This window comes from Nicrophorus vespilloides, unplaced genomic scaffold (genome assembly GCF_001412225.1).
Source record: "Nicrophorus vespilloides isolate i.1.1-1 unplaced genomic scaffold, Nicve_v1.0, whole genome shotgun sequence".
Taxonomy (NCBI): Eukaryota; Metazoa; Arthropoda; class Insecta; order Coleoptera; family Silphidae; genus Nicrophorus; species Nicrophorus vespilloides.
In genome coordinates this window covers 239434-264966 of record NW_017096383.1, presented here as the reverse complement: position 1 = coordinate 264966, position 25533 = coordinate 239434, and the positions used below count along the sequence as shown (strand labels likewise).

Sequence of the window (25533 nt, the reverse complement as noted above, 5' to 3'; positions counted from 1 at the left end):
CAGTATAGATCTTAGGCTAAGAAGTTTGGAAACCTCTGGTGTAAATAATAAGACAGAATATAATTTCTAAATAGTAATTAACAGAGATATTTGATTAAAAATAATATAAAAACAAAGACAAAAAATAGATTTAAACAGCAAATTTGGAATAAATACGGCTTCGATCAATCCGGATTTGAAAATTTCAAAACAAACTAAAATTTCAATTGAGCAAAAATGAATTATTACATTGCTGTATGTGTAATTAATCATAGATTTTAACAGTATCAAACAATTTTTATTAGTTACAATGCAACCAAAGGGCTATCGGCCTAACTCTTTCCGCCCAGAGGCACAAAAAACATAAATTCTCACAATAAATCATATAAAAAATGCATTCTGAAAAAAGTAAGACGTACATATATGTAAATATAAAAAAGATGAAATTATAAATTAAGCCAAAAAAAGTAAATCTTCTCGAAATAAACAAATAATAATATATTCTGAAGCATCCTTTTTTATTTATATTTCTTCAGCATAGATTTATAATTAGCATATTAAAAAAATCTAATATAAATTTCAAAAAAAAAATCACCAACAAAAAATATGTTATTGTCATTAGTTTATGTTAATTTTATTTGTTTTTTTTTTCTGTATAAATCTTACAACCTAATTAAGTTTAATTACATATTTAACACCAAATAAATATAAAAGCTACATTTGTATTTCTCTTTACACGACGATATTAGGAATAATCGCCTTACATCTTTGGAATAACTTTATTACGCAACAATTTACGATCACTGTATTAAACACATTACGTTTCGCAATAGTTTAATAATAAAAAAAGAAAACTTAGTTTTGAATAGGAAAATAAAAGTTATAATACAAATTAAGTTTCAGGTAATTTACATTTGTTTATTTGTTTTCAATTACAACTAACGTTATATTTCCTTGTTTTCATTATTTTCATGGAATAATTGATGGAAATGTTTCTAATATTCAATGATCATTAATTTACACATACATACAGTGGAACCTCGCTTAACGTGTTTAATTCGTTCCAAAATTTTCAGATTTTTACTCGTGTAGTGAAACATACACATAATATGTATACACAAGTTTTAAAAATGATGTAGCAGGCGTGTAATCCCGGACTTTTCTTCTCATTGTCACTCGTTATGCGAAACGTCGTTCGTTAAGCGAGTCATTTTTCATACAATTCATTTTGTTAAGCGAGGTTCCCTGTACTTATTTTACAATTAAAACCAAAAACAATATGATTTATTTCCTTTGATTAAATTATTCTCGTGGAATAATTGATGGAAATTAATCTGCTTTAAATGATCAACTTTCATCTATTAGTTTAAAGAAGTTGAAAAGTTTGTTCGTTCAGACAATTTTTCTCTTACGTATTTAAATAAATTAGTTTCTTTTTTGGGCGTATTTACAGTGCAACTCGTTTTTTTCTCTTTTCCTCAAGTCTCGTCAAGTCTCATTAAGTAGTTAGTAAAGTTTAGTTTAATTATTCAGCTTGCTGTGATGCTTTAAGTAAATGGACTTTGGCAGTTTATTTGATATTGATAATATTAGTTAATAATTAATAGTACAATGACTAGTCCACTTTCTTAAAGTAAAAAAAAAACAAACAATTTGTTAAAGCCATATTTTTTTTGTAAAATTTGAAATTTATAGCTGATTTAATTAAGTGTACTTAATATAATAGTTTGTCTATAATTAACCTGAAGTTGGAAATACTGTTAATTATTTCTTAATGAATTGGTTTAATGATTTTGTTTTAGTATATTTAAAGAAATATTGCTTTGTACCAAATTGAGTTTTCTCGTGCGTTTACATTTGATTTACAATTGAAAATATTAAGCGTGGAAAATGTGGACGTCGTTAATCTCAAAGAAAATAAGTGGATTCGTTACCAATTTAGTTTGTTGGTATCGAATGAAATTTCGAGTTAATATTACATAAAGGAAGCAGTTTTTTGTTGGAATGCAGTGTCGTTCTTTTTATCTTTCTTTCTCTTTTTGGATGCAGCTTTGATCATCCAATGCTAACGGTTAAGCATTGGAGTCGTGTCCGTTGGATTCCTGGTCGGATTGATGATGGACAAAGTTCGGTCTGTTCGCTAAAGACGTTGAGGTGATGACCGTTGCCTGTTCTTCGTTGTTAACCCGAACGTTATTTTCCATTTGCGGCATCCTGCAAGCAAATGATTGTGTGTTCAAGTATTTTTCTCATGTATGTCGTTTGTTTTGTTCGTGGTACCCTCTGATAAGGGCCGGCAGCCTGACGTTCTGATGCGTTGGAACGTTGTTGGTGAGGACGATCTGCGGTTGATAATGATCACCCATCGATCCTGACATCTCCGGCGGTTGATACGTCTGGATCACTGTGCGACAAAGGAAATTCAACGGATTAACGAAGTTTGCTAAGAAAAGAAATAACTTCTCTCTCGAGTGGTTTTTGACACACGAAACGTGTCTTGACTTAAGTCGAGAGATGGATGAATTATGACCATCCACGCCCACGCAATCCGAACTCCGACTCTAGCGAAAAGTTTATTTACGTTTCTGGGATGGATTTCCTTATAAAAGGAGGAGTGCGGCTACTGGAATTGGCGAACAGATTTTCCGGCTTTCGGATGGACAATGGTCTATGGGTGGATACTTACGCATTCTTCCGTGACCCATGGACCCATTCATCGAGCCCATATGATGCGACTGCTGTGAGTTCTTTGGCTTCCTCTTGCGCGTCTGGATTCCCTCTTTCTTCATCGTCGGTGGACGATTTACCTATATAAATCAATATAGAAAATATACATTAAATGCCATTAACGACCGAGGTCTTTCAGATCTTAATAACTTAATTTAGTAGACTTAGAAATAGAAGAATATGTAAATACCAATAAGCAACTAATTAAAAAATCACAATTTGTGGAACTGATGATTTTTGAATTTGAAAATGACAATATTTATACGCTTTGACTTTTTTATAACATTTTTTGATTACAATGTATTCTATTAAAATGTTAAACAATTTACATTAATTATAAAGCATTATCTCCCACAGTCCGGCATTGATTAGTCCGGATTCAAAATAGTCCGGATTCAAAATAGTCCGGTTGAAAATCTCTAATCAAACAAAATTCGAATTCAGCAAATTCTAAAAAATTAATAACTAAAATTATTTTTTTGTATACATAAATGATCAAATTCTGTTCCAGTTTGAAACATATTCGTAGATCCGCACTATGTGAAGTTTTAATGTAATTGTAACAAATTCTGACTTATAATAATGATTTTGATAAATATTATATAAATGTAAGAAATATAGATATATTTTTAATTACTTTTATTCTTCATTTATTGAACTATAGTATTCTCTGAGATAATTACCCGCACTGTGCGAGGTATTTGCTGTAATTGTAATAGAAATCTAAACATTATTAAATGAAAATGTTGGAATTCTAAACAAATCTAAATTAGAACATTTCAAACATTTAAATCCAATATGTTTTTCTATATTCTATTGTTAATTTTATAATTATTTGTTTTTAATATTAAAAAAAACATTGTACTCTTAACATCTGTTGCATTTGTTAGATACAACTTACTTGTATCTGTTAGAAACTAGAAGATTATTAAATATTGCTTAAACAAATTGTAATTTTGAACATTTCAATTAATTATTTTTACTTAGTTCAAATTTATCATCATTATTTTTTAAAGTATAAAAATAATTCTGACAAATTAGACAAAAACGAGGAATAAAATTTTAATCGATTAAAATAAAAAAATTGAAATTCTCAACTGTGATTATGTCTGTTTTTTGTGATTATGTCTGTATTATTTTTAATCAGCTGTTACATTAATACTGTATTTAAAGCAATTCTTTGCATAGTGCGGGTAATCGCTTCAACAAATATTCCGCATTGGTTGAAACCGATCTAATCCTGGACTTTAAAACCGCATAAAAATAAAGAACAAAAACAATAACTTAACAATTTAAAGGGGGAAACGACCAATTATGTATAAGTTTTGTATATTATTCAATTAAAATTTAGTTTGTTTTGTTTAGTTATTGATGTATTTTTGCTAGAATTTTAAAATTACATGTCTTGTGTTCATGTCTTTAGATTTAAGAGTAATTTAAATTTCATATATATATATATATATTAATAATTTGTTAACAATTAAGAACTCGAAATTGTCTTTTTTATTTCTCTTGAATATGTCGATAAATCTTTTGTTATGTTTGTTTAGAATAATGATTTTTCTAAATCTTATACAAGAATCTATTAAAAAGTAATTTCATAAATGTAAGAAATACAAATATATTTGCATTTACTTTTGTTTTTCATTTCTTGAACTATTCTTAGAAGTAATTTAATTTTCTTGTTAATATTTTCCATTTACAAGAGAACAAACGTAATCCAATATATTTTTTATTTGAAATTCTATCATTCTATCAGATTAAATTAAAACAATTGAAGTTTCCGCTTAACAAATTATAAATAAAAAAAATATTTATATTAAGTATAATTATTATTAATACTTAAATCTGTATTAACTACAACACAGTTAATATTATTACTAAGTAATTTACGTAATCTTTTTTTAAATGATTGAATTGATTTCGATGTAAATAATTGATACAAAATTTTAATTTCGTTTATATTACTGTAAAATTGTATATATTTTTTATATAAATATAAAATGAGTGTATTAATAAAAGGTGCTTTCCTTTTAGGCTGCACTTATAAGTGAGCTAAAAGCGTGGCTGCAGATAAATGATATTTGACGTTGACCATAAGCTAAATTGAAATGCTAATGAATTGCTGAAAGACGGCAGTTTCTTATTATCGTTAACACATTCGTTCGTATTCACTTAGCAAACTTGAATGTTTATTGTATCACAACCAATCAGAATGACAAAATTCTTCAGATTATTGATTACTGATATATAATTATTCTATTTAATATTTTTCTTATAATAATATTTCTTACATTTCTTAGAAAATTTAGTATAAAGATGAACAGTTTTTGTAATGAATTATGCATAATTCAATTGGAAGCAAAAATGGTTGTTTATGCAACACACTGTACTTTATGGTCATCATTCATGATATCTTTCAAAATATTTACTAATGCCAGGAAGATAGATGTTGCACTTGTTTTATTTTGGTGCAACTTGTTTTCTTGTCCGATAAGGCGAGGTGCGACGATGATTATGATGATGATGTACGGCATTGTGGTTTGTGATAATAAAAAAGGCTTCGTTGCCAGATAGTAATTATTATCGCCAGTCTTCCTGATAAAACCGCATTGCAGATATGTCTTTATCACAGTTGAAAGTTTGTAATATATATAATTAATGCTACTATTAGACCATGTTATCCGTCTACGCACGAGTCTAGACCACAGAAACGCCTGATAATCTCTTACTCTCTAAATTATCGCGAATCCAGCATGCGCTTCAAACAAACATACGCGTATTTTGAGTATTTAATAAATTTTGGTGATTATAACAATGTTAAACAAGTAAGTCGTTGTTCTTACTTAGTATTTCAAACTGTATCAACTGTTATGCAGCTTGCAATTCCAGTAAATCTTAGCTGTCATTTCAGTTTGTCATCAGTTTCCATGATTGATGTCAAACTGAATTGACAGATGTCTTAATGGTACTTTTGATTATCATTTGCATCAGATCAAGCATAGTGTGGATGTACCATAACGATAGTAATTATATACAAGTAAGTTGTTATTCTTAATTCGTATTTCAAGTTGTACCAACTGTTATGTATATACAATAAGTACAGCTTGCATTTCCATGTAATTCTAGTAAATAAATATAATCTTAGCTGTCACTTCAGTTTGTCATTAGTTTCCATGATTGTTGTCAAACTAAATTGACTGATGTCTTAATGGTAACCAATATAAGTTGGTACTTCTGATTATCATTTGTATTAGATCAAGCATAGTGTGGATGTAACATTATGGTAGTAATTATGTACAAGTAACTTGTTATTCTTAATTAGTTTTTCAAGTTGTACCAACTGTTATGTATATACAATAATTACAGCTTGCATTTCCATGTAATTCCAGTAAATAAATATAATCTTAGCTGTCACTTTAGTTTGTCATTAGTTTCCATGATTGATGTCAAACTGACTTGACCGATGTCTTAATGGTAACCAATATAAGTTGATACTTCTGATTATCATTTGCATCAAATCAAGCATAGTGTGGATGATAGTAATTATATACAAACAAGTTGTTATTCTTAATTAGTATTTCAAGTTGTACCAACTGTAATGTATATACAATAATTGCAGCTTCTAGTTCCATGTAATTCCAGTAAATAAATATAATCTTAGTTGTCACTTCAATTTGTCATTAGTTTCCATGATTGTTGTCAAACTAAATTGACTGATGTCTTAATGGTAACCAATATAAGTTGGTACTTCTGATTATCATTTGCATCAAATCAAGCATAGTGTGGATGAAACATTATGGTAGTAATTATATACAAGTAACTTGTTATTCATAATTAGTATTTCAAGTTGTACCAACTGTAATGTATATACAATAATTGCAGTTTCTAGTTCCATGTAATTCTAGTAAATAAATATAATCTTAGCTGTCACTTCAGTTTGTCATTAGTTTCCATGATTGATGTCAAACTAAATTGACAAATGTCTTAATGGTAACCAATACAAGTTGGCACTTCTGATTATCATTTGCATCAAATCAAGCATAGTGTGGATGTACCATTACGATAGTAATTATATACAAGTAAGTTGTTATTCTTAATTAGTATTTCAAGTTGTACCAACTGTAATGTATATACTATAATTGCAGCTTCTAGTTCCATGTAATTCCAGTAAATAAACATAATCTTAACTGTCACTTCAGTTTGTCATTAGTTTCCGTTATTGATGTCAAACTGAATTGACAGATGTCTTAATGGTAATAAGTTGGTACTTCTGATTATCATTTGCATCAGATCAAGCATAGTGTGGATGAACCATTATGATAGTATTTATATATCTGAAGATTTTTTAAAAATTATTTTTTGACTATTCAACCTTCAATAATGAATAACTTTAATAATAAATAATTGACTAAATTTTGGAATATTATAAGTTTGTTACACTAAAACTTATTTTTCAATTTTAATAGCAATAATATTGATTAACATTAATGTGAAATTTTATAACGTAAGATTAAATTTTCAGCAAGTAAAAAATTCACTAGAAAATAGTGTTTTCAATTGTGTTCATTAAGTTGCAGTTATGTAACTACTTTGTTATATTTATATAAATATATTTAGTAAGTTCAAGTTTTTGTACGTTTTTTTACTTACACCGTGCAATTTGAAGTACAATCCGCAGGCATTGCACACTGGTTCTCCATTGTTGTTCCTCCTCCATAGGGTCGTTTGATGGGTGTCGCAGTTAGCGCACTGCACGTTATTCCTTCGAGTGTTGACCTCCAAGAAGAACAGTACAATGTTAGAGGTGTGTACTCACTCACTCGTATGCACGATATGGATAGCATAGGCAACCAAATCAGCACATTAAAATTACAAATCTCATAATCCTTACCATCGTTGGCTTCTTCTGCGTCCGCACCGGCGCCACCCTCATCGGATTCGGACGCATCGTGATGCAGGACGTGCACAGGATGTTCCCATTGTTGTCCTTGACGCAATTGGTCGTCACCCCTTTGCCGCAATTCACGCACTGCTTCATTTCCTCCCTTATCATGTTCGGGTCGTAGCTTTCACTGATGATCTGCGCGTATCTAAGGAAAATCGTTATTTATGACGATAAACCTCTTCTGAAGACTTCAACTTACCCGTAACTGGAATAGTCCATCGTGTTCGACGATGGATATTGGTTGAAATTGGAGGTCGAAGGTTGGCTGTAGTTGGGAAAAGTCAGGAGCGTGCTGTTACTTCCGTTCTCGCCCATCAAGGTCATCGTGTTGTTCTGCTGGATATCACAATTCTGAAGTAAATCCGCGACAGTCATTACACATTTCATGTAAATCAAATTAATCTTGACAATTATCCGAATATAATTGAGATCTAATTGCAACTTTTTCTTTTAAAACTTCTTGAATGCAAAGATTTGAACAACTGATTAAAAAACTAATCAGAACATGATAATATCGTATAAACTTGAGGTATTGTTACAATTCATTACTGTATGAAATTATTTAATTGAATGATTCAAGTAAACTTTAACCTGAAGATGAAAATACTGAAGATTCAACACAAAAAAAAAACAGGTCTACCAATTTCCATATACAGAGTAACATTACATAATTAATCTTTATAATATATAAATAAATAATTACAAACAAATATTCATTTATAGCAAGTTTCCTGATTTCAAGTTGGATAAATCAAACGATAATCAGAAGATGAAAATACACGATTTAATTAGAATAACACATATTAATTCTATCAGGAATTACACATTTTTATTGCACTTCAAAATCATCAAAAATTTAACCTATAAATAATATGATTTTCATAATTGTTAATTATCATTTAAGTTAACTAATTACTTTCGATTTTAAAATGATATCCAAATTAGCACACTTTATTTTTACTAATGCGTAATTTAAAATAATAAAAAAATGAACTTAAAAAATATACAAAAATATATATTTGGATTAATTTATACTAAATTTTCATGTTATTTTATATAAATAATTCTATTTTAGCTTCGTTTTGTTACTTTCGCAAGTCAAAATAATCAAAATTTGAAGAAAATATTTCCATATACCATATTAATTAGAAGTCTATAAAATTATTAATTAATTAAAATTGAATAAATAAGTCACAAATTTGAAACTCAACCAAATGATGAAAATAATGTTTAAGTCTAATTACAATAACAAATAATGTTTTCTGAAATAGTTGATTTAATTTAGTTCGTATTTATGTCAAGGAATGTAAATGTAAATTGTCCAACGAATAATCTATTGATTGAAGCGCAAATTATTTTATGATTTATCTTCAAAGCACGTTTAAAAATCTTCAACGATTTTCATTATGAAGTTCGGTTCACCTAAACAAAGCAAGCGCACTTATTTTATGTGCCGACTTCTCGTTATACAACGTTGTTCGGTCGTTTCGCTTCTCCTTTTTTTTGTGCGTTATTTCTTTTACGTTCACTGTGACAACGTAACAACTGCTCACAATGTCACGAAATCTATAAATTTTGATGTTTCAATTTCGTTTGGAAATAATTTCTACACTTTCATAATTAATTTAATAATAATAAAAAAAAACTTGAGAGGTAACTTTTACTAAATCTTTAAATAATGAGAAATAAAATTATAAATGTTAAAAAAAAATAAATTAAAAGCAAATGCAAATTTGTTATTTAAACATCTAAACTATAAGCCTCGAGTGAGACGTTTTCGTTAAATGTAAAGTATGCGGAGAATGCAACGCGAGAGGTACGCAGTTAGTTAATGGTCCAATTCATTATGTAACTCTTTTCTTGCAATATTAACAAGAAAAATGATAAAAATAATAAATGAATATAATTTAATTCTATCAACCGCAAATTGAAATAAACCGAAAGAGGAAAAGGAAGTTCATTACGATATAAAATTAACTATCAAAATATTTCATTTTAACAGATATATAAATGTGTAGTTTATGCATTTTTTTTAAATGCAGTGTTAGTATTATATAATTTTAATTTAAAGAATTGTAAATATAGAAGTCTGCTTATCTTTGCAGTCATATTGTTTTTTTCATAATAAATTAAATTCAAGTTATTGTTAAATGATGTGGACTTACCCCAAAGAATCTGTTGTCGGAGTAGAGGACGTTGTCATCGGGTCTAGCTGCTTTGACGGTAAAGTTGTCGTACATGTAAATCTCTTGGGGTTCCTGGTATTCCTGCGGTTGGAACTGACTGTTCGAGGCAACGCTCTCCAACTGTGTGTACTGCACTTGCTTAATATCGTCCTGCTCGTACTGCTGAGGTGCTTCGATGTGTAAAGAATGCTGCATCTGTCCACTTGTGATCTCCACTGTGTACTGCTGCTCTGGGTATTCGGCGCCGTTCACCTGGGTGTAGGTAGCATCCGCGGCGAGGATGGCGCCTTCGACGAACTGCTGCTGCTGTTGTTGTTGCTGAGGTTGTTCTTCGTACTCGACCTGTTCGATGTTGTTGTTGGGCGAAGAGGTTTCAACCGCATCCTCCTGCGATACCCTCGGCTCCTCGTTTCTTCCGATCAGTGTCCCAGCAGTGGTAATCACCTGCGGCCTCATGATGACCGTCGACTGCTGCTTGGGCGTTGCCTCCTCCTGCTTAATCTCTTCAGGTACCGTCGGCTGCTCCTCAACCTTCGCCTCCGCCTCGACCTCTCCTCCTTCCAAAGGCGAGATGGTAGCTGCCGTCTGCTGCTGCTGTTCTTCCTGAGGTAAAGTCTCCTGCTCATCCATCTGCAAGTGAAGCAACTTTGTCGTTTAGAAACAGCGCTATTCTGAGGAACATTCGTTCCGCTCGTACTGAGCATTCGAAATAATGTGACGATGAAAATCTGGGCGCGCTGCGCTGCGAGAGCATATATGTTGTTACCATTTGAAGCACTTTATTACCATTTTTCCCCGTTCGTCCGATGTTTTGTCAAGTCAAACAATTAGTCATTCCGCATCTCACTTGAACGCGTGTCGTGTGCTTTGGATGAGAGAGAGAAATGTTCCGGAGACGACAGTTTCTTCGTCTTCCCCGCATATTTACTCCCGGTATTGTCTCCGGCCCGTACCTCTTTTGTTTCTGTTTACACGACGCCTTTTTAATAGTTCTCTTTACAAAACCCAGTCTCTGGTACCAATTCTTTTTTTTTTCTTTATATTTTATGGTATACGTTCGTACCTCTCGCGTTTGCATTCTCCGCATACTTTCCGTTTAACGAAAACGTCTCACTCGAGTTTTACCGACTTAGCTTTATGACTTTATTTTGCATACGAAATGCACTTTCGCGACCATTGTCAACGAGTTTCCTTGACTTCCAGCAAACCTTCGGTAAAACACGAAAATCTGAAACGTTAGACCAAATCCAAGAACTTACTGCTTTCCTTACTGTTCATTTCATATAATTCTTACTAACTGAATGTCATATTTTCTTTATTATCTTAACAAATGTAAGGCTTATTTCTTAATATAAAAACATCTGTATCATATTTTCTATCAATCAATATCATAATTCCTTTATAATCATACTAAATGTTAGGAGTATTAATTTTTTTACAAAAACTTTATACTTTATATTCCAATATTGAGAGCATATTCACATTTTCGTAACTCTTAGCAAACAATCGTTAAATTTAAGCGTGAAATAGGAAAATTCTTTATATAAAAACATCTGATTTTCTTATTTAATACTTTAATTAGATTGAGCACAAAATGGAGACAATTTGAAATTCCCTAACTCGTAACAAACAATTATTAAAACTAAGAACCTAACCAACTGCTTAATCTTACTTTTTAATTTTGTGTTGAGGAGTAAAGTTTGAATTGGCTACGTGCGCTTTATACTTTTGCCACGGCTCTGCTGATTATTTATTATAATTTGTAAGAACTTGATATCATAATTCCTTTATAATCGTACTAAATATTAGAAGTATTAGTTTTTTTAGAAAACCTTTATACTTTATATACCAATATTGAGCGCATATTCGTATTTTCTTAACTCCTAACAAACAATTGTTAAATATAAGCGAGAAATAGGAAAATTGGTAATATATACATTTTATATTCTTCTTACTAACGAAATGTCACCTGTTCTCTTTAATCTTATTAAATCTAAAGTATTTATGTAAAGTCGTCTACTTTTTTTTTTTAAATTGAGCGCAATGACAAAATAGATATAAATTTCTTCAACTTTTATAAAAAAAAAAACATTTATAAAAAATAAGCTAGAAATATTTCAAAAATTCTATAAATAATAAGAAATTACTGATGTTTATTCAATAATATTTAAAGAAATATCATATTTAAAGGCGTTTATAAAAAAATTCCTGATTTTAGAACTTTAAGTATTGATTAAACACCTTTAGGTTTCATTAAATTACAACAAAGCTTTGACAAAACTAAGCTAGAAATATGGAAGAAATATGATCAAATCTATAATATTATAAATATATATTAAAATTCTGTATAAATATGAAATACTTTTCATTACATGAACATTAATAGAAAATGAGTAAAGTTAAAAAATAAAAACTTTTTAAACATTAAATTTAATTAAATTCTGTGTCAACAAATAGATTTCTTAAGTTTTATTCAAAATCTTAATTATTTAAATACTTTGATACTTAAACCTGAAACTATGTGCACTTTTAGTGTTTTCCAAGAAAAAAACGAAACGAAAGAAAATCAGCAAAAAAAAAATGTGGGCTAAATCAATAATATTTCTTACGAATTAACAAATACTTGTATGTAAATATACATAAACTGGTTTGTTGTACTAATAATTCAAGAGTTTTCAATTAATGAATAGTAGATTTTCAAATGTGAATTTGTAGATTTTGATTTGATACTTCAAAACTTGTTAAATGAAATTAATAAATCTACAATTTTTTATTCTTTGACCTAAAAATAAAATGAAAATTCTTCTTAAGATTGTTAAGTTAAAATTGTGAAAAAAATATTTTAAATTTAGAAATATACATGTAATACAAAATTTTAACAAATTCAAATATATACAAAAATCATTTAGTAGATTCGATTTGCTTTCTATTTCTATTGTTTCCCCTTTAGAACGTCGGAACGGTGTTTGTTCGAGTACAAGAATTTTTTGGGCAAAGTAAAGTTTTCGATGTGTTTCCGTTCGTGTGGCGGAAATAATATGTTTGCACAGTTCGTCCGTCACTCGTACGAACGCCGAAAAACCACGTCACACCACTTCCGATGGAGAGGATACTCATTCCTGCGACACCTCAACATCATCCAATACCCGTTTCATTGAATAAATACACTACATCATTGACGATCCCACATAACGTACACCTTTTTGAATTTGCAACTCGCGTTCGTCGTTTTATCATGGCCAAATTAATTTTTGTTTGTTCTAAACTATATCTATTTTGTTACACACATCTTTAAGTAAACACAATTTTAGTTACATTTTTCATAAATAAAAACTCTAATAAGATATTATTAGAAGTTCTCAAGTAGTTAGAAAGTAATGATTATAAAACTTTCAATTATTTTATAAATCTTCGTTGTTTTAACCTCTGCTTCTTCTTATTTTCTGATGAAGAGGAATTTGTAATTAAAAATTTGTATACTTTTAAAATGTATCAGTTAAAGACATTATATTTAAATCGTCGTTGTTAAACATAGTTTAAAAAATATTTTCAAACAAAGAAATAATGTTTCAACCTCTGCTTCTTCTTAAATGTAAATTCTTGTTAAAATGTATCCGTTAAAGATTTTCCATTTTCAATTATTATTTCATATTTTATGATTTAATCAGTGCGGATTCACTATAGTACGGTTTCAAAATTTAAAATAAATTAGTACTCATATTTATTTCTTATTTTCTAGGAAATGATTCCTCCATCTATGACACTAAACGTAACTTATGCCCAAAGTGTTTACTAAATGCCGGTTCAATATTGTATTGACTGCGGCACAAATAAGTTGTTTTTATGCATGTTCGTTCTTGCACTGCAGTGTTGGTGTAATAGCGGACAATGCTGATACCTCTACTCACGATTATATAAAGCACAATGACGACACTTTTGACTCAGAAATTATTATATTAAAGTGTTACAAATAGTTATGAATGTAATAAAAAAGCATTAGTTAACTAGAATCTGTTTTTTCTTGTCGTAATATAATCTTTGTATGGCAGTAATACACGTGTTGTTTAAAATACACCGCGCGAGTAGTTACCGTAGCCCGAATATAACGCGACTCCGAAATTTTCATAAAGATATTTAGAGAAAAAAAAATAATACGCATAAAAGAATTTTCTTGTTTATATTATATTACATTCCATTACATAAACCCAGAATTTAGCGCTATATTCGGTAATAAAAATTTCAGTGCTCGAGTATTTAAAGCATATATGAATGATCGACTTTTTCCTGTATGTGGTTTTAAAGTCATCGATTGGTACGGTTTCAAACAGTGAAAAAAACAAGTTCTATGATTATTTTAGTGGATTCATACAATCATGTTAGAATTAATAAAATGTAATCTGAATTGTTATTGTGATTAATAAACGACGTAACTCATTCATAGTCTACTATCGCATTCAATTCAACAAATTTCATTTCTTATCATGTAAACTTTGTTTCGCAACATTTTTTGTGTGTTTAATTAAACACTATACGAATTTACAGTCTAATACATTTTAATTTTATTACTTCATAATATATATTTATTTTGGATTTTACTCTTCTGTTGTTATTCATGTTATGAATGTATTTTTCTATCATGTGAACTTGGCTTTATATTTGATAATTTAATTTATAACATTTATACAAGAATTTATTACATCTCATTTTATTGATGAATAAATTGGTGAAAAACAAACATTTTTGTATCTTTCCATTATTATTAAAAATGTGTAAACATATTAATCTCAGAATTAATCCCAAACTTCAAAATTATTGACGTTTATGAATTTTTAATAATCGCATATTACCATGAAACAAAGTACAAAGTTTATCAATTAGAAACAATGACATTACATTTAAAAGTTAGATGATTTTTAGAAATTGTGCAAATAACGTGAACATTCAAGAGTTGAGACAGTTTAGGAAATGTGTATATAGAACCAACGTTATGGAATACAACAACAAAGTTCCTGAACATAACATATAAGGTTAGAATTATATATACAAAGATCTGAGGTTATGAACATTTAATTTTATTCAATATATTTAAAATACGTTTGTATATTTATGAAAAATTATATATAGTGGCATTTTTTTGTTAAATCTAATGTTCACGGCCTTATTTCTACCAATAACTAAATATAGTGACATAAATTTAAAGTTGGTACACAGAAATTTCAGCTGTCAATTCAAATTTATTTAAACTCTTCAACAACTTAACAAAAAAAAACAGCAATACTTCGATCAGTGCGAATTCACTATATTTCAAAACAATATAAAAAGTACACAGAACTATTATTTTTATACATAGATGATCAATTTTTTCTTTTATATAATTAAATCTCTATTTTGTGTGGTTTATTTTTGTATGTTCAGTAATATAGTGTGGGTAACACTATGCGAGATATCGATTCCGTCAATATCCCGGACTATTTGAAACCAGGACTAATCTAAGAACTAAATACATACGAAAATAAACCGCACAAAAAGAGATTATCCAAAGCGGATTATGGTGAATCCGGACTGATCGAAACCATACTATGCGAGTTATTAACGTATTTAGTAGACATGTTTTTGTCACTACATTTACTGAGACAAATATTAGTATTTTTTTTAATTGTAACCGGACTAAATACATACTAAAATAAGCCGCACCAGAAGAGACTTTTCAATGCGCGGTATTGATGTATTTAGTAAATCATCTTTATACGATGATGTCACCAACTTTATATGTTACTTTAATGAGATAAGGATTTCGTAATTGTAACTATTTGTTTTAAATTGTAAAATTGTAACCGGACTATTCGTGGAACAAAATACATAACCGTACAAAAAGAGACTTTCCAAACCAGACTATAGTGAATCCGGATTGATCAAAACCACACTATACGAGATATCAATATATTTAATAAGTAAAACATGTTTATGTCGCCAACTTTATATGTCAGTATATTCAATGAGTTGAGGCTTTCGTAATTTGTAACTATTTTTTTTTAATTGTACACTCAATCACGCCCTACTTTGCGTGTGTTTTATTACGTAATTGTTAAGAGTTAAGTTTATTTTTATTATCGTTTTTTTTTGTTGTTCATTTGGGTGCGGTTTCAGTAGAAAAAGGAGATGGAGTTTTTTTTGAACGATGCGAGTCAACATGCATTGCTCACATCAATTTCCGTCATCTCGTATTTTGGATGAGAATTTTTCAGATCGATGCAACAAGCGCCGTTATCTGTGCATTGTTTGCTTAGCTCTAGAATTCGAGAATTTGACCATTTATATTTATTTTTCCGTTCACGTTTATTTGTGCTTTGATCCTCAACCAACACTTATATTAAAAAAATCAATTATAGAATATACATCAACTACATTCTAAATTTGAGATGATCAACCAACTTAGTTTACAATACAATCATTTTTTTAGTCTTTTTCAAAATGTAATTTACATATGTTTTTGTAGAATATAATTGATTATTTTATTCTTCGCGTATCAATGACTTTACCAGTTACTTTGAAAGAAACTATATCAACTATAATTTGAACAAACTATGTAAGCAATAACAACAAGCTAGAAAAATGGAATTGTAAAACCTTTCAGAACAACCAAACTAATTCAAAATTCTCTATCGAGTATAGAACATGAATTGTAAAATGAACTATAATAGCATTGACAGTAAGCTTCTTCAGTGAAGAATATTATGACTAAACAACAGTTGAGTCTTAACCACCATATATTTAGTTACAATCAGAACCAAATTAGTTCGTGCAGTTTTTGATGAAAATATAAAAAAAACATTCCCTATTTGGTGAATTTATTATTTCCCTATCTGATGAAGTTGCAAACAAATAGTTTCATCACTCAAATTGAACATTTCTGCAAGCTCCATTTGCGCTGAAATTTGCCTTTACAACTTCTTTAATATTTTCGTTGTTAATAATCTATTGAACCCCTTCTCTGCTGTTAGATGTTATAATATAATTGCAGTACCATAGATATTTTTCGCGTTGCCTCAGCATATTTGGCACCGAGTTTGTTCTCATAGAGTAAAAAACTTTAAAGTTGGCATTTTTAAATATGAATTAAACATTTACCGCCACATTTGAAAGGATGAAATGAAAAAGTTATTATAATTCTAAAGTAGATGACAAGTGCTATCAATAACAACAACTTAAAAATATTCATGGAAATCTGTATTAAAACACCACACAAATCAGGGAACCCAGGGGTTCTAAACTTTTTCGGTTTGCGGCGCTCTTAACAGATCAGAATTTTTCCGTTAAAACATTCGTCTATCTCAGGGCGAACTTTATGTTAATATATCAGAATTTTCTCTTTTCTTGGCGCCCCTATACAGTTTGCAAACCCCTGAGGTAAATGATGGTTATGATTAATGGAAAATAAAGTTGGTCCAAGTAAAGTACATTGAAACCTCTTTACATTCCTATACAACAATCGTTAAACATTAACATGTGATAAATTGTTAGATTTGTGCTTTGTTAGGCTTCGAGTAGACTGCGTTATATCGAATCAGCGTTAATCGAGGAAGCGCTAAACGAGATATTACTGTATATTATTTTCAAATGGAATTGAATGTGTACAACATTTCCAAGAAGTAAGTTGTTTCATCAATGAATTAATAATTTTGAGAATAACCAGAAGTACGTTATAATCTTACTAAATTATACTTTACAATTCACGGATATAATTAATTTACTAAATTGAAATGCAAAGTATGAATATAGATTTGACTTAATCTGGTGAAATCGATTTCAATTTAACTGACATGAGAAAAGAAAATTTTAGAAACTAGGTCTATTCAAGGTATTAAATAAAATGATAATGAGCATAAGTTATGAAATATTACACTAATTCCACGAGAAACTGATTGATAAATAATGTATAAGATAATTAATCTCTAAAACAATTTGATTAATAGATTTGTTATATCAAATTTATTTCAGATGTATTATGAATGAATGAATTAATGTATAAAAACTTACTTTACACATTACGTTATTCCGTTCGCGCGCTCTCCTGCACTATCGACGTTTCGTAAATCCAAACTGGGAATGCACTTGGACTATTTTAGGTGATCGTTCGAACCCTTATCAATGTATTATTTGCTTTGCCTTCGATGTTTGTCACTAAATAACACGACTTTGGAGAGTTATGTTTGCGCCCGTCTGGCTGTTTATGCTGTTCTTGGCGAACTGAGCCCGAAACGATCCTGGAAAGGACATTTAAGTCGGCTCTGCGATTGCGTGATTAAAACTAGATTTAATCCATTTGTAAACAGCAATTACATACAATTGAAACAAGCATTCCCTCGTTTCTCAACAAATTACCATCGTCGTACATTTTCTACTCGATCACGTCTGTTTTTATGTTTGTTTGCTCGTGAAAAAAAAAGTTATACTTGTCTTCTGAACTTCTGCTTTAATTATAACCATTATTTAATTATAGTTCTTTTCTTTCTATTTCGAATACTTACTAAAGTAGATAAAATTGATAAGGCAAGACACTATTGAAATCTATTTTATCTACAATGGATAAATTATGAATGAATGCAACGTTGAAAACTTTAATTAATTACTTTCATAGTTTAATTAAAAAAAGTAATATATTTAATACTAAAGATATTAAGAAATTGGATTTATTTAAAATGAATATCAGAAAACGATACATATTTAGTTTAAATTTATAAAAAAAAAACATTGATACAACAACAGTCATTCGTTATTTTTTTAAGAAGAAACAATAAAAAATATCTATTATCTGTCTTCATCAAATTACCAATTAACTGAACTGAACTTACAATTTGTATTATGTTTTAGTTACAAAATATATAATTAATTCTTATAAAACAATTAATAATTGCATATTTTTTCAAATATAAATAAATTCATTATATAAACAAGTTTACTTTTATTAATTTTTTTAGACTGTTTAGACAAATTAATTTCCAATAAATAATATCAATTACTGAAATATCAAAGGTTTTATAGTTTTTTTTTCAAATTCCACTAAATATTCCATATACTAACTGTTTTCTCATAGTGAAACATTTTTCAATTACGTCTTTGAATTGTGTTTAATATTATTGATTTAGTTTTGAATTTAATACACCAATAATTTCTTTGATTTTTTTTGGAAGTGTTATAATTAATTTTAAAGTTATTTTTTTTTTCTATCAAAGATTTACAAAATTATTAATTCTATCTCTTTTTCTTCAATAACAGAAATATCTGCATTTCTCAGACTCTAAAACTATAAGCAGCATATTTTAAACAATGCGGGCCGTGTTAAGTTAATAGACATTTTCAACTTAAAATATATCAAATATAGCTTTTATCTGGTAGCAGTTTTTTTCCATAATTTCTTTCAATATTTTTACTCCTTGAACAGATCCTACAGCATTATTTGTTGCATATAGCTTATTGTGCTGCGGTTTGGAATACAAAAATAGTACATAATGAAATAAAAATGTTTACTGTACGGCAAGATATAATAATCTTTGTAGCCAGTATCTAACAAACAATATTATCTTATTATTTTATGAACCTGTTGTAGATATGTATATAACACAGGGTAGATTTTTAGATTATTATCAGTCGTTGCTATGAACGTAGTCCGTCCATACTCTTTTTCCTAAATTAAGAGTGTTAAAGTTAATTAATTAAAAAAAAAACTATTCAAGTGCGAAAAAGGTGTTGAAACGTGTACGAAATAGATGAACGGTGTTACAGTAATAGTAATCAAGTGGGGAATTATGGATGGATAGTGAGAAAATTTAACGTCGTTGTTGCATGTGCACAGTTGTTGTATGAAGGATTTTCGTGTTTCGATGGGAATTGTAATAATACGTGTACGTGAAAGTTGGAGTTATTTTGATGCTCGAATTACCAGGGAATCAGGTAATTTCAGCTTGGCGTAGAGATAAGATAAGGGACGTTATCATTGATCAAACAGTGACATTGTACGCTTGCTTTAGGAACGCCATTGCCCGAGTTTTTTTTTATATATATATTTATATAAAACTGACACGTATTTTTGGTGTGAACAAATTTAAAACAAACGGTCGATTCCAAATCGAAGCCGAAGATTTCATTGCTTAAGAATTATATTTTATTTATGTTGCATTTAAACGATTTTATTTGATCAAAACCTTGTGAAGAGCCGCTAAGAAAATATTACATCATTTATTCATATTATATTTAGATGACTGTTTGTCAGTTTTTTTTTATATTTTTTAAAGTTTTATTAACAATATTAGCGGATTAAACCGGACTAATCGAGGAACTAAATATATATAGTCGTACTATGCGGGGTAATGCTGTTTATCCATGTTGTGTTACTAAATTATTACTAAATGAAGTAATATAGTGTAGACTAGAAAAAATGTTCAATGTCGAGCGTTTGTTAACCTTCAGTAAATGGATTATTTATAGAAGTTAGTTTGTTCAGTTTGAGATAACTATTTTTCAGTAATCAATATTTACTGAAAAAATTGAATTTTTTATTTTGCGTAATATTTCTTTAGAAAATGGATCATAAGTTTCTACTATTGATAATAATGACCTTGGACTGGTAATAAACATTTTTTTTATGTTGTAATAATTTTATTCATAATCTGTTCATCAATGTGAACATTGAGTAAATTTAAGATCGCGATTGACATTAAATGTATAAGCTTTCCCGGTAGATAGTTACCATTATGTTGATTTTAAACGTTAATAATTACTTAAATCTATATACTAAATCTTGTGGTTTAGTCTATTTGTTGTTTCACTGTTGTCAAGTAGTCCAATAACTAGAACATTAGTATGTGACTCCACTCTATATTGGTATTGTATCCTCGACCATATCTATATGAAGATCTTCGTGTATTTGTTTATTCCTGACGAACTTAATAATGTTTCTTAGGCATTTAACTTATTTTTTATTGGTCCATTTAGGATTAAGAAACATTAATTTACAATTTCAGTTTATAGTTGTAAGAGAACTGATAAATGTGTACAATGCAAAATCATGAGTTTTCTGATGTTATTTAAATATTTTTTTTAATAACAAACATGTTCAAATTCATAAATTGTATTTTTTCGAAATTATGAGAAATATTTGATAGCACAATGATTGGAGTTACATTAGTTTTTTTAACAAATAATAAATAACTATAATTTATAAAATTGCAGTAAAATTCTAATAGATTAAATCTTTCAAGTTTTTAATTTTCTAAAAACAAAATTAAATAATCTTTGGAATTTTAAGAATTGATTATTACTAACAACGAAATAAGTTTTGTATACACGATAATATTTATAGTTTTATTATGAAAATTCGTCTTATATATTTCATAACGTTATCCTAACATCTTCAAATATCCTAAAATACTTAAAAAAAATATGTACACTTATCAAAAACCTTTGTTTACATTAAATAATCCTTATGAAATATTCATCAACATTTTTAGTTAAATTCTTATTAAGTAATATAAAAAATGCATTTTTCTACTATAGAAAATGTTCACTAGTATATTTATGATATAAATCTTTTGAAGCAGACGTACATAATTCTATTATATTTCTTGCAAAGAAAATTCACCATCATTATGTAACTTCTTAAGACGATTATTTCAAATTATAATATAATGAAATTTTCAAGTGTTTCCTTCGAGACAATGCGATGATTACACCCTTAGCAATGTTAAACGAATACGGAAAAGCGTTGAGCGTTTCGGAAAGCATAAAAAAAGCAGAACAAAAATATTTCAGTATAATTGATAACTTTAGAGTTTAGTTGAATATTTTTAGACAATTGAAAATCATGATCTTCTATGCAATAATATAAAAAAATAAGACAAATATTGTTTTTATACTTATATAAACAAATTAATATTTTATTTTGTATATTATATTTATTAGATCATATAAGACATTAGAATAAAAACCGTAATCTTATGAATGATTACGGTTTTTATTCTAATGCCTTTAAATTTAAATATAATGCTTTGGATTTATTTGTTGTACAATTTTAATTTTACTGAATTTCTTTGAAAGTTTGTCATAGTCATTGTTCTATAATTATTTTTTTACTTATGAACAAAAAAAAGTACATGTTAATTTTTTTAGAATTTATATTATAATTGTCAGAGAAATCATAAGATTTGTGTTTTTTTCGTCCTTCTGCTTAAATACTTAACTTCGGCAATATTGATTTAACGATGTTGAGATGATATACAATAGAATCTTTGTTATTATTCAATTTAGGTAAAAACGAAAACAGGGATTGTACCGTTGTACAATTAAACTGGGAACTGGGACTACCTTTTTATTGCTTGCTAGGGTTCTAAATAACCCGGAGGTTAACGATCGGCAACAAAACTGTTTGTAAACAACATACAGAAAAGAATAAAGTTCAAATTGTTGTTCAAATTAATATTTTTATAATTATTATATTTCATATTTTTTTCATTGTTTCCATTCTGTAAAAAAATAAACATTTTCATTCAATAACAATAATAAATAATTGAAATTGACCATAAGTCTTTCTATCTAAATTAATTAAATATTATTGCACTTAAATAGAAAAATATGTTTACAAGTGTTATTATTTATATTTTGTCGAGACAAATTGACGATAACTACAAAAAGTGATATTATCTGAAATCAAATATACACTAAAATATGTTAGATTAATTATTTTGATTTTTTTTTTAATATGTAATTAATTTCTCAAAACAACTGTAACATATGAATCATACCAGACGTTTATAACAGTAAATGATGCGAGATAATATTTTAAACTGTTTACGCGTACTGCGTACCGGCAAAATTAAAATAAAACATAAGTAAACTTAAAATGAACATATTAAGAAAAAAAACATAACTCTAATCTATCGACCACGTAAACTCTAATTGCAAGAAATTGATAAATACTTTTATTAAAATTATAATGTTTTAATTACAGTCGTACCTCTGAAATCGAAGCTTTGATAAGTCCGCAATTTCAAGCCCTATTTATCATAAAACAAAATCCAATTTGAGGCAAACGCTCGACAATTATCGGACAAAATATGGCCTGAAGTTGTATAAAACGAAAAAAATAAGATACAAGAAATTAAGATATCCAGATGGTTCAATCAATAGGTTACCAAAACATCCATGAAGATGGATGTTAGAAATTTATTGAGAGCAAACAGGAAGATTTAGAAAAAATGTAAGAATCGAAGAATTAAAAATATGAAGAATCTAACAACCGAAGATTTAAATGATATTGAAACAAATTTTAACAAATTTCTTCGTTATGTCGCATTTTAAGAAATGTCTATAGTAATGATGCAATCAAACATGTTTTATGTTGTTCAGCACGTGTTGTTTAGCTGCATAGTTACAAGTTCATCATCAATTATTTTTAGAATAACATATAAAAAAAAGTGGACGGTTTCAAAAATAAATAAAATGTACTTTAATATATTGTTATCTATAAAATTCCAGAAATAAAAACATGCGCAAATGGATTTTTCTAGAGCAATTATAATATTTAAATGATATTCGTAAAAAAAAAACGATATTGACTGAAGTATTACAACATATATACTTTTAAACAACTGTTAATTTTTTAAATAAAATATTTGACAATTTGCTTCACCAAATTTAACTTTTTAGATAGAATAGGTCCAATAAAAAGTGTTATAATGTTTTCATTTCTAATATTACTAATAGAAATTTCTTTATTCAACGTAAAACATTACTTTTTGCAGATTTTAATTACATAATGTTATTGTTACAATTAAGTATTGTTTATTAGGTGATGATAACAATGAGTATAATTAATTGTTATTGTTGCATTTCTATTTTAATAAGTTATTTTTCTTGGAAAGTTATGAGTAACTTCAATTTTCTTTGGTTTTATACAAAAGAAAAACAATTATGTATTTTCCGTTGAAAATATTTTGTTTTCCTATAAGAAATTTTTAATTTAGACTAAATCCAAGTTAAATATCACCTAGATTTAATTTTGATGCGGATTAAAATATTCCTACATAATCGTATGTGTTTACTTAACGAAATTGTTTATTTAAGTTTTTGTTGTGTGTTGTGACGATGTTTTCGAGTTCAAATTATTTATAATTATATTTTACTGTTAAATAATGGAAGTTAATTAAAGTGGAAACGAACGGTGTTTGACGTGTGCGATGAGCGCGGCTTTGACCATTTTGTGAGCGCAACGACAAAATGGCGGCCGCCCAAAAACATGAAATCTGGCGTAAACTATGATACAAAATAAAAGTACTAGGTTTAATTCTTTTGGACAAGGGTTGCTTCTTAAATAATACAGGAAAAAATATACAATAATGTTGCGGCTTTGCTCTCGAAATGTGTATGATAACAATTTCTAGATAAACTGTTTATAAAGCCCTCACTCATATCATCCCGTATCTATTTGATATGTTAACAGTATTATATCTTTCAGGAAATTATATAAAATTTTAGTAAACGATGTACGAAGCATCGGACGAGACGTCGACTCTAAGATTTCTTGCGGTTTCTGCCCCGAACGCGACGAAAGCTTCGAAAGTGTGGTGCGCGCTTCAGTGAATTAACGAAACGGGACGCGGTTACTAAAATTCGATTTAAAAGTACAAAAAAAAGTAATGAAACAATAGCAATAAAGAAGAAGGAATTAGCGACGAAATTAAAAAAGAAAAGTGTTTCGAAGACTTACGATTTCGATGTAGATGCTGCGGTGTTGTGACGAGCATTGATGGTTTGGGATAATTAGAAGTTGATCCGTATTGAATGTAGCTGAATTTTTATGCTATTGGGTGGGGCAGGCAGATATGAGCTCCTTGTCAAGATGGCTGCGATAACGAATGCGGCGTTGCATCACCGCCGCGCTGATGACGCGATTTCTACTTGTAACGACGCTGGGAAACCGGAAAAGTCGTTCGTTGCATTTCCGGAAAGATCGCGAGATTGTGCCCTTCTAATCTCCGGTTAAATGACCTTTGCTGATCTGATAAAAAAAATGAGATATTTTTTATTTCCTGATTAGATAGATGATGTTAAGTTATGCAAATAATAGTAGCGTTTTGTTTTTAAACGTAATCTGATTATCTCTATGAAAACAATACAATGAGATTGGATTGGAGTTGCATCCAATTGTACAATCGAAATTGTCAAGAAAAAATTAAGTTTTATGTTAGAATTCCTAATATTGGAGTACGCAGGTACACGCAGATGTAGTTCTAAAACCTCAAAAATATTTCGTTGCTTCAGAAAAACGGTAAAAAACCGGTTTTTGAGCATAGACTTAAATAAACATTTTAATACAAAATCTATTTTGGCATAAAACGAGTATATTGTTAAATTCTAAATTTAAAGAAATAAACGAAAAAAATGGGAAGGAATTTAGTGTTATTACTGACTAATAAACGAGATGAAATAGTTTAGAGGCTTAAAATAATGTTTTAATTTAGTTCACAATGACATTGGTGCTTCTCATAAGTGAAATGTAAAAGTGTATTGTAAAACTGTAGAGATCTTTGTGGTTTGATCACCAATACATTTAGTAGCGTTTAGTTTAGAATGATAAAATCGTAATTTATTAACAACTAAAGGCATATTTCAATTTATGTTATGTGAATTGAAAAATTT

At 28.7% G+C, this 25533-nt stretch overlaps 1 protein-coding gene across 4 annotated transcripts; it reads right to left on the bottom strand.

The window, feature by feature from the left end:
* Positions 1-1646: 1646 nt before the first annotated feature.
* On the bottom strand, positions 1647-25533 carry LOC108556876 (nitrogen regulatory protein areA-like). 4 transcript variants are annotated; one of them, XM_017913160.1, is made up of 8 exons: positions 24602-25533; positions 9820-10470; positions 7854-8005; positions 7601-7799; positions 7360-7485; positions 2666-2786; positions 2260-2383; positions 1647-2193 (listed from the first exon to the last, which is right to left on the bottom strand). In XM_017913160.1, the coding sequence occupies exons 2-8, from the start codon at positions 10468-10470 to the stop codon at positions 2052-2054; spliced, it is 1515 nt and encodes a 504-aa protein (XP_017768649.1). In that variant the 5' UTR covers positions 24602-25533; the 3' UTR covers positions 1647-2051. The 4 variants fall into 4 exon arrangements, with proteins under 4 accessions (XP_017768649.1, XP_017768650.1, XP_017768651.1 ...); XM_017913161.1 differs by lacking the exon at positions 24602-25533 and adding an exon at positions 17878-18017 and having other exon boundaries at positions 7854-7990; XM_017913162.1 differs by lacking the exon at positions 24602-25533 and adding an exon at positions 17878-18017 and having other exon boundaries at positions 7854-7987.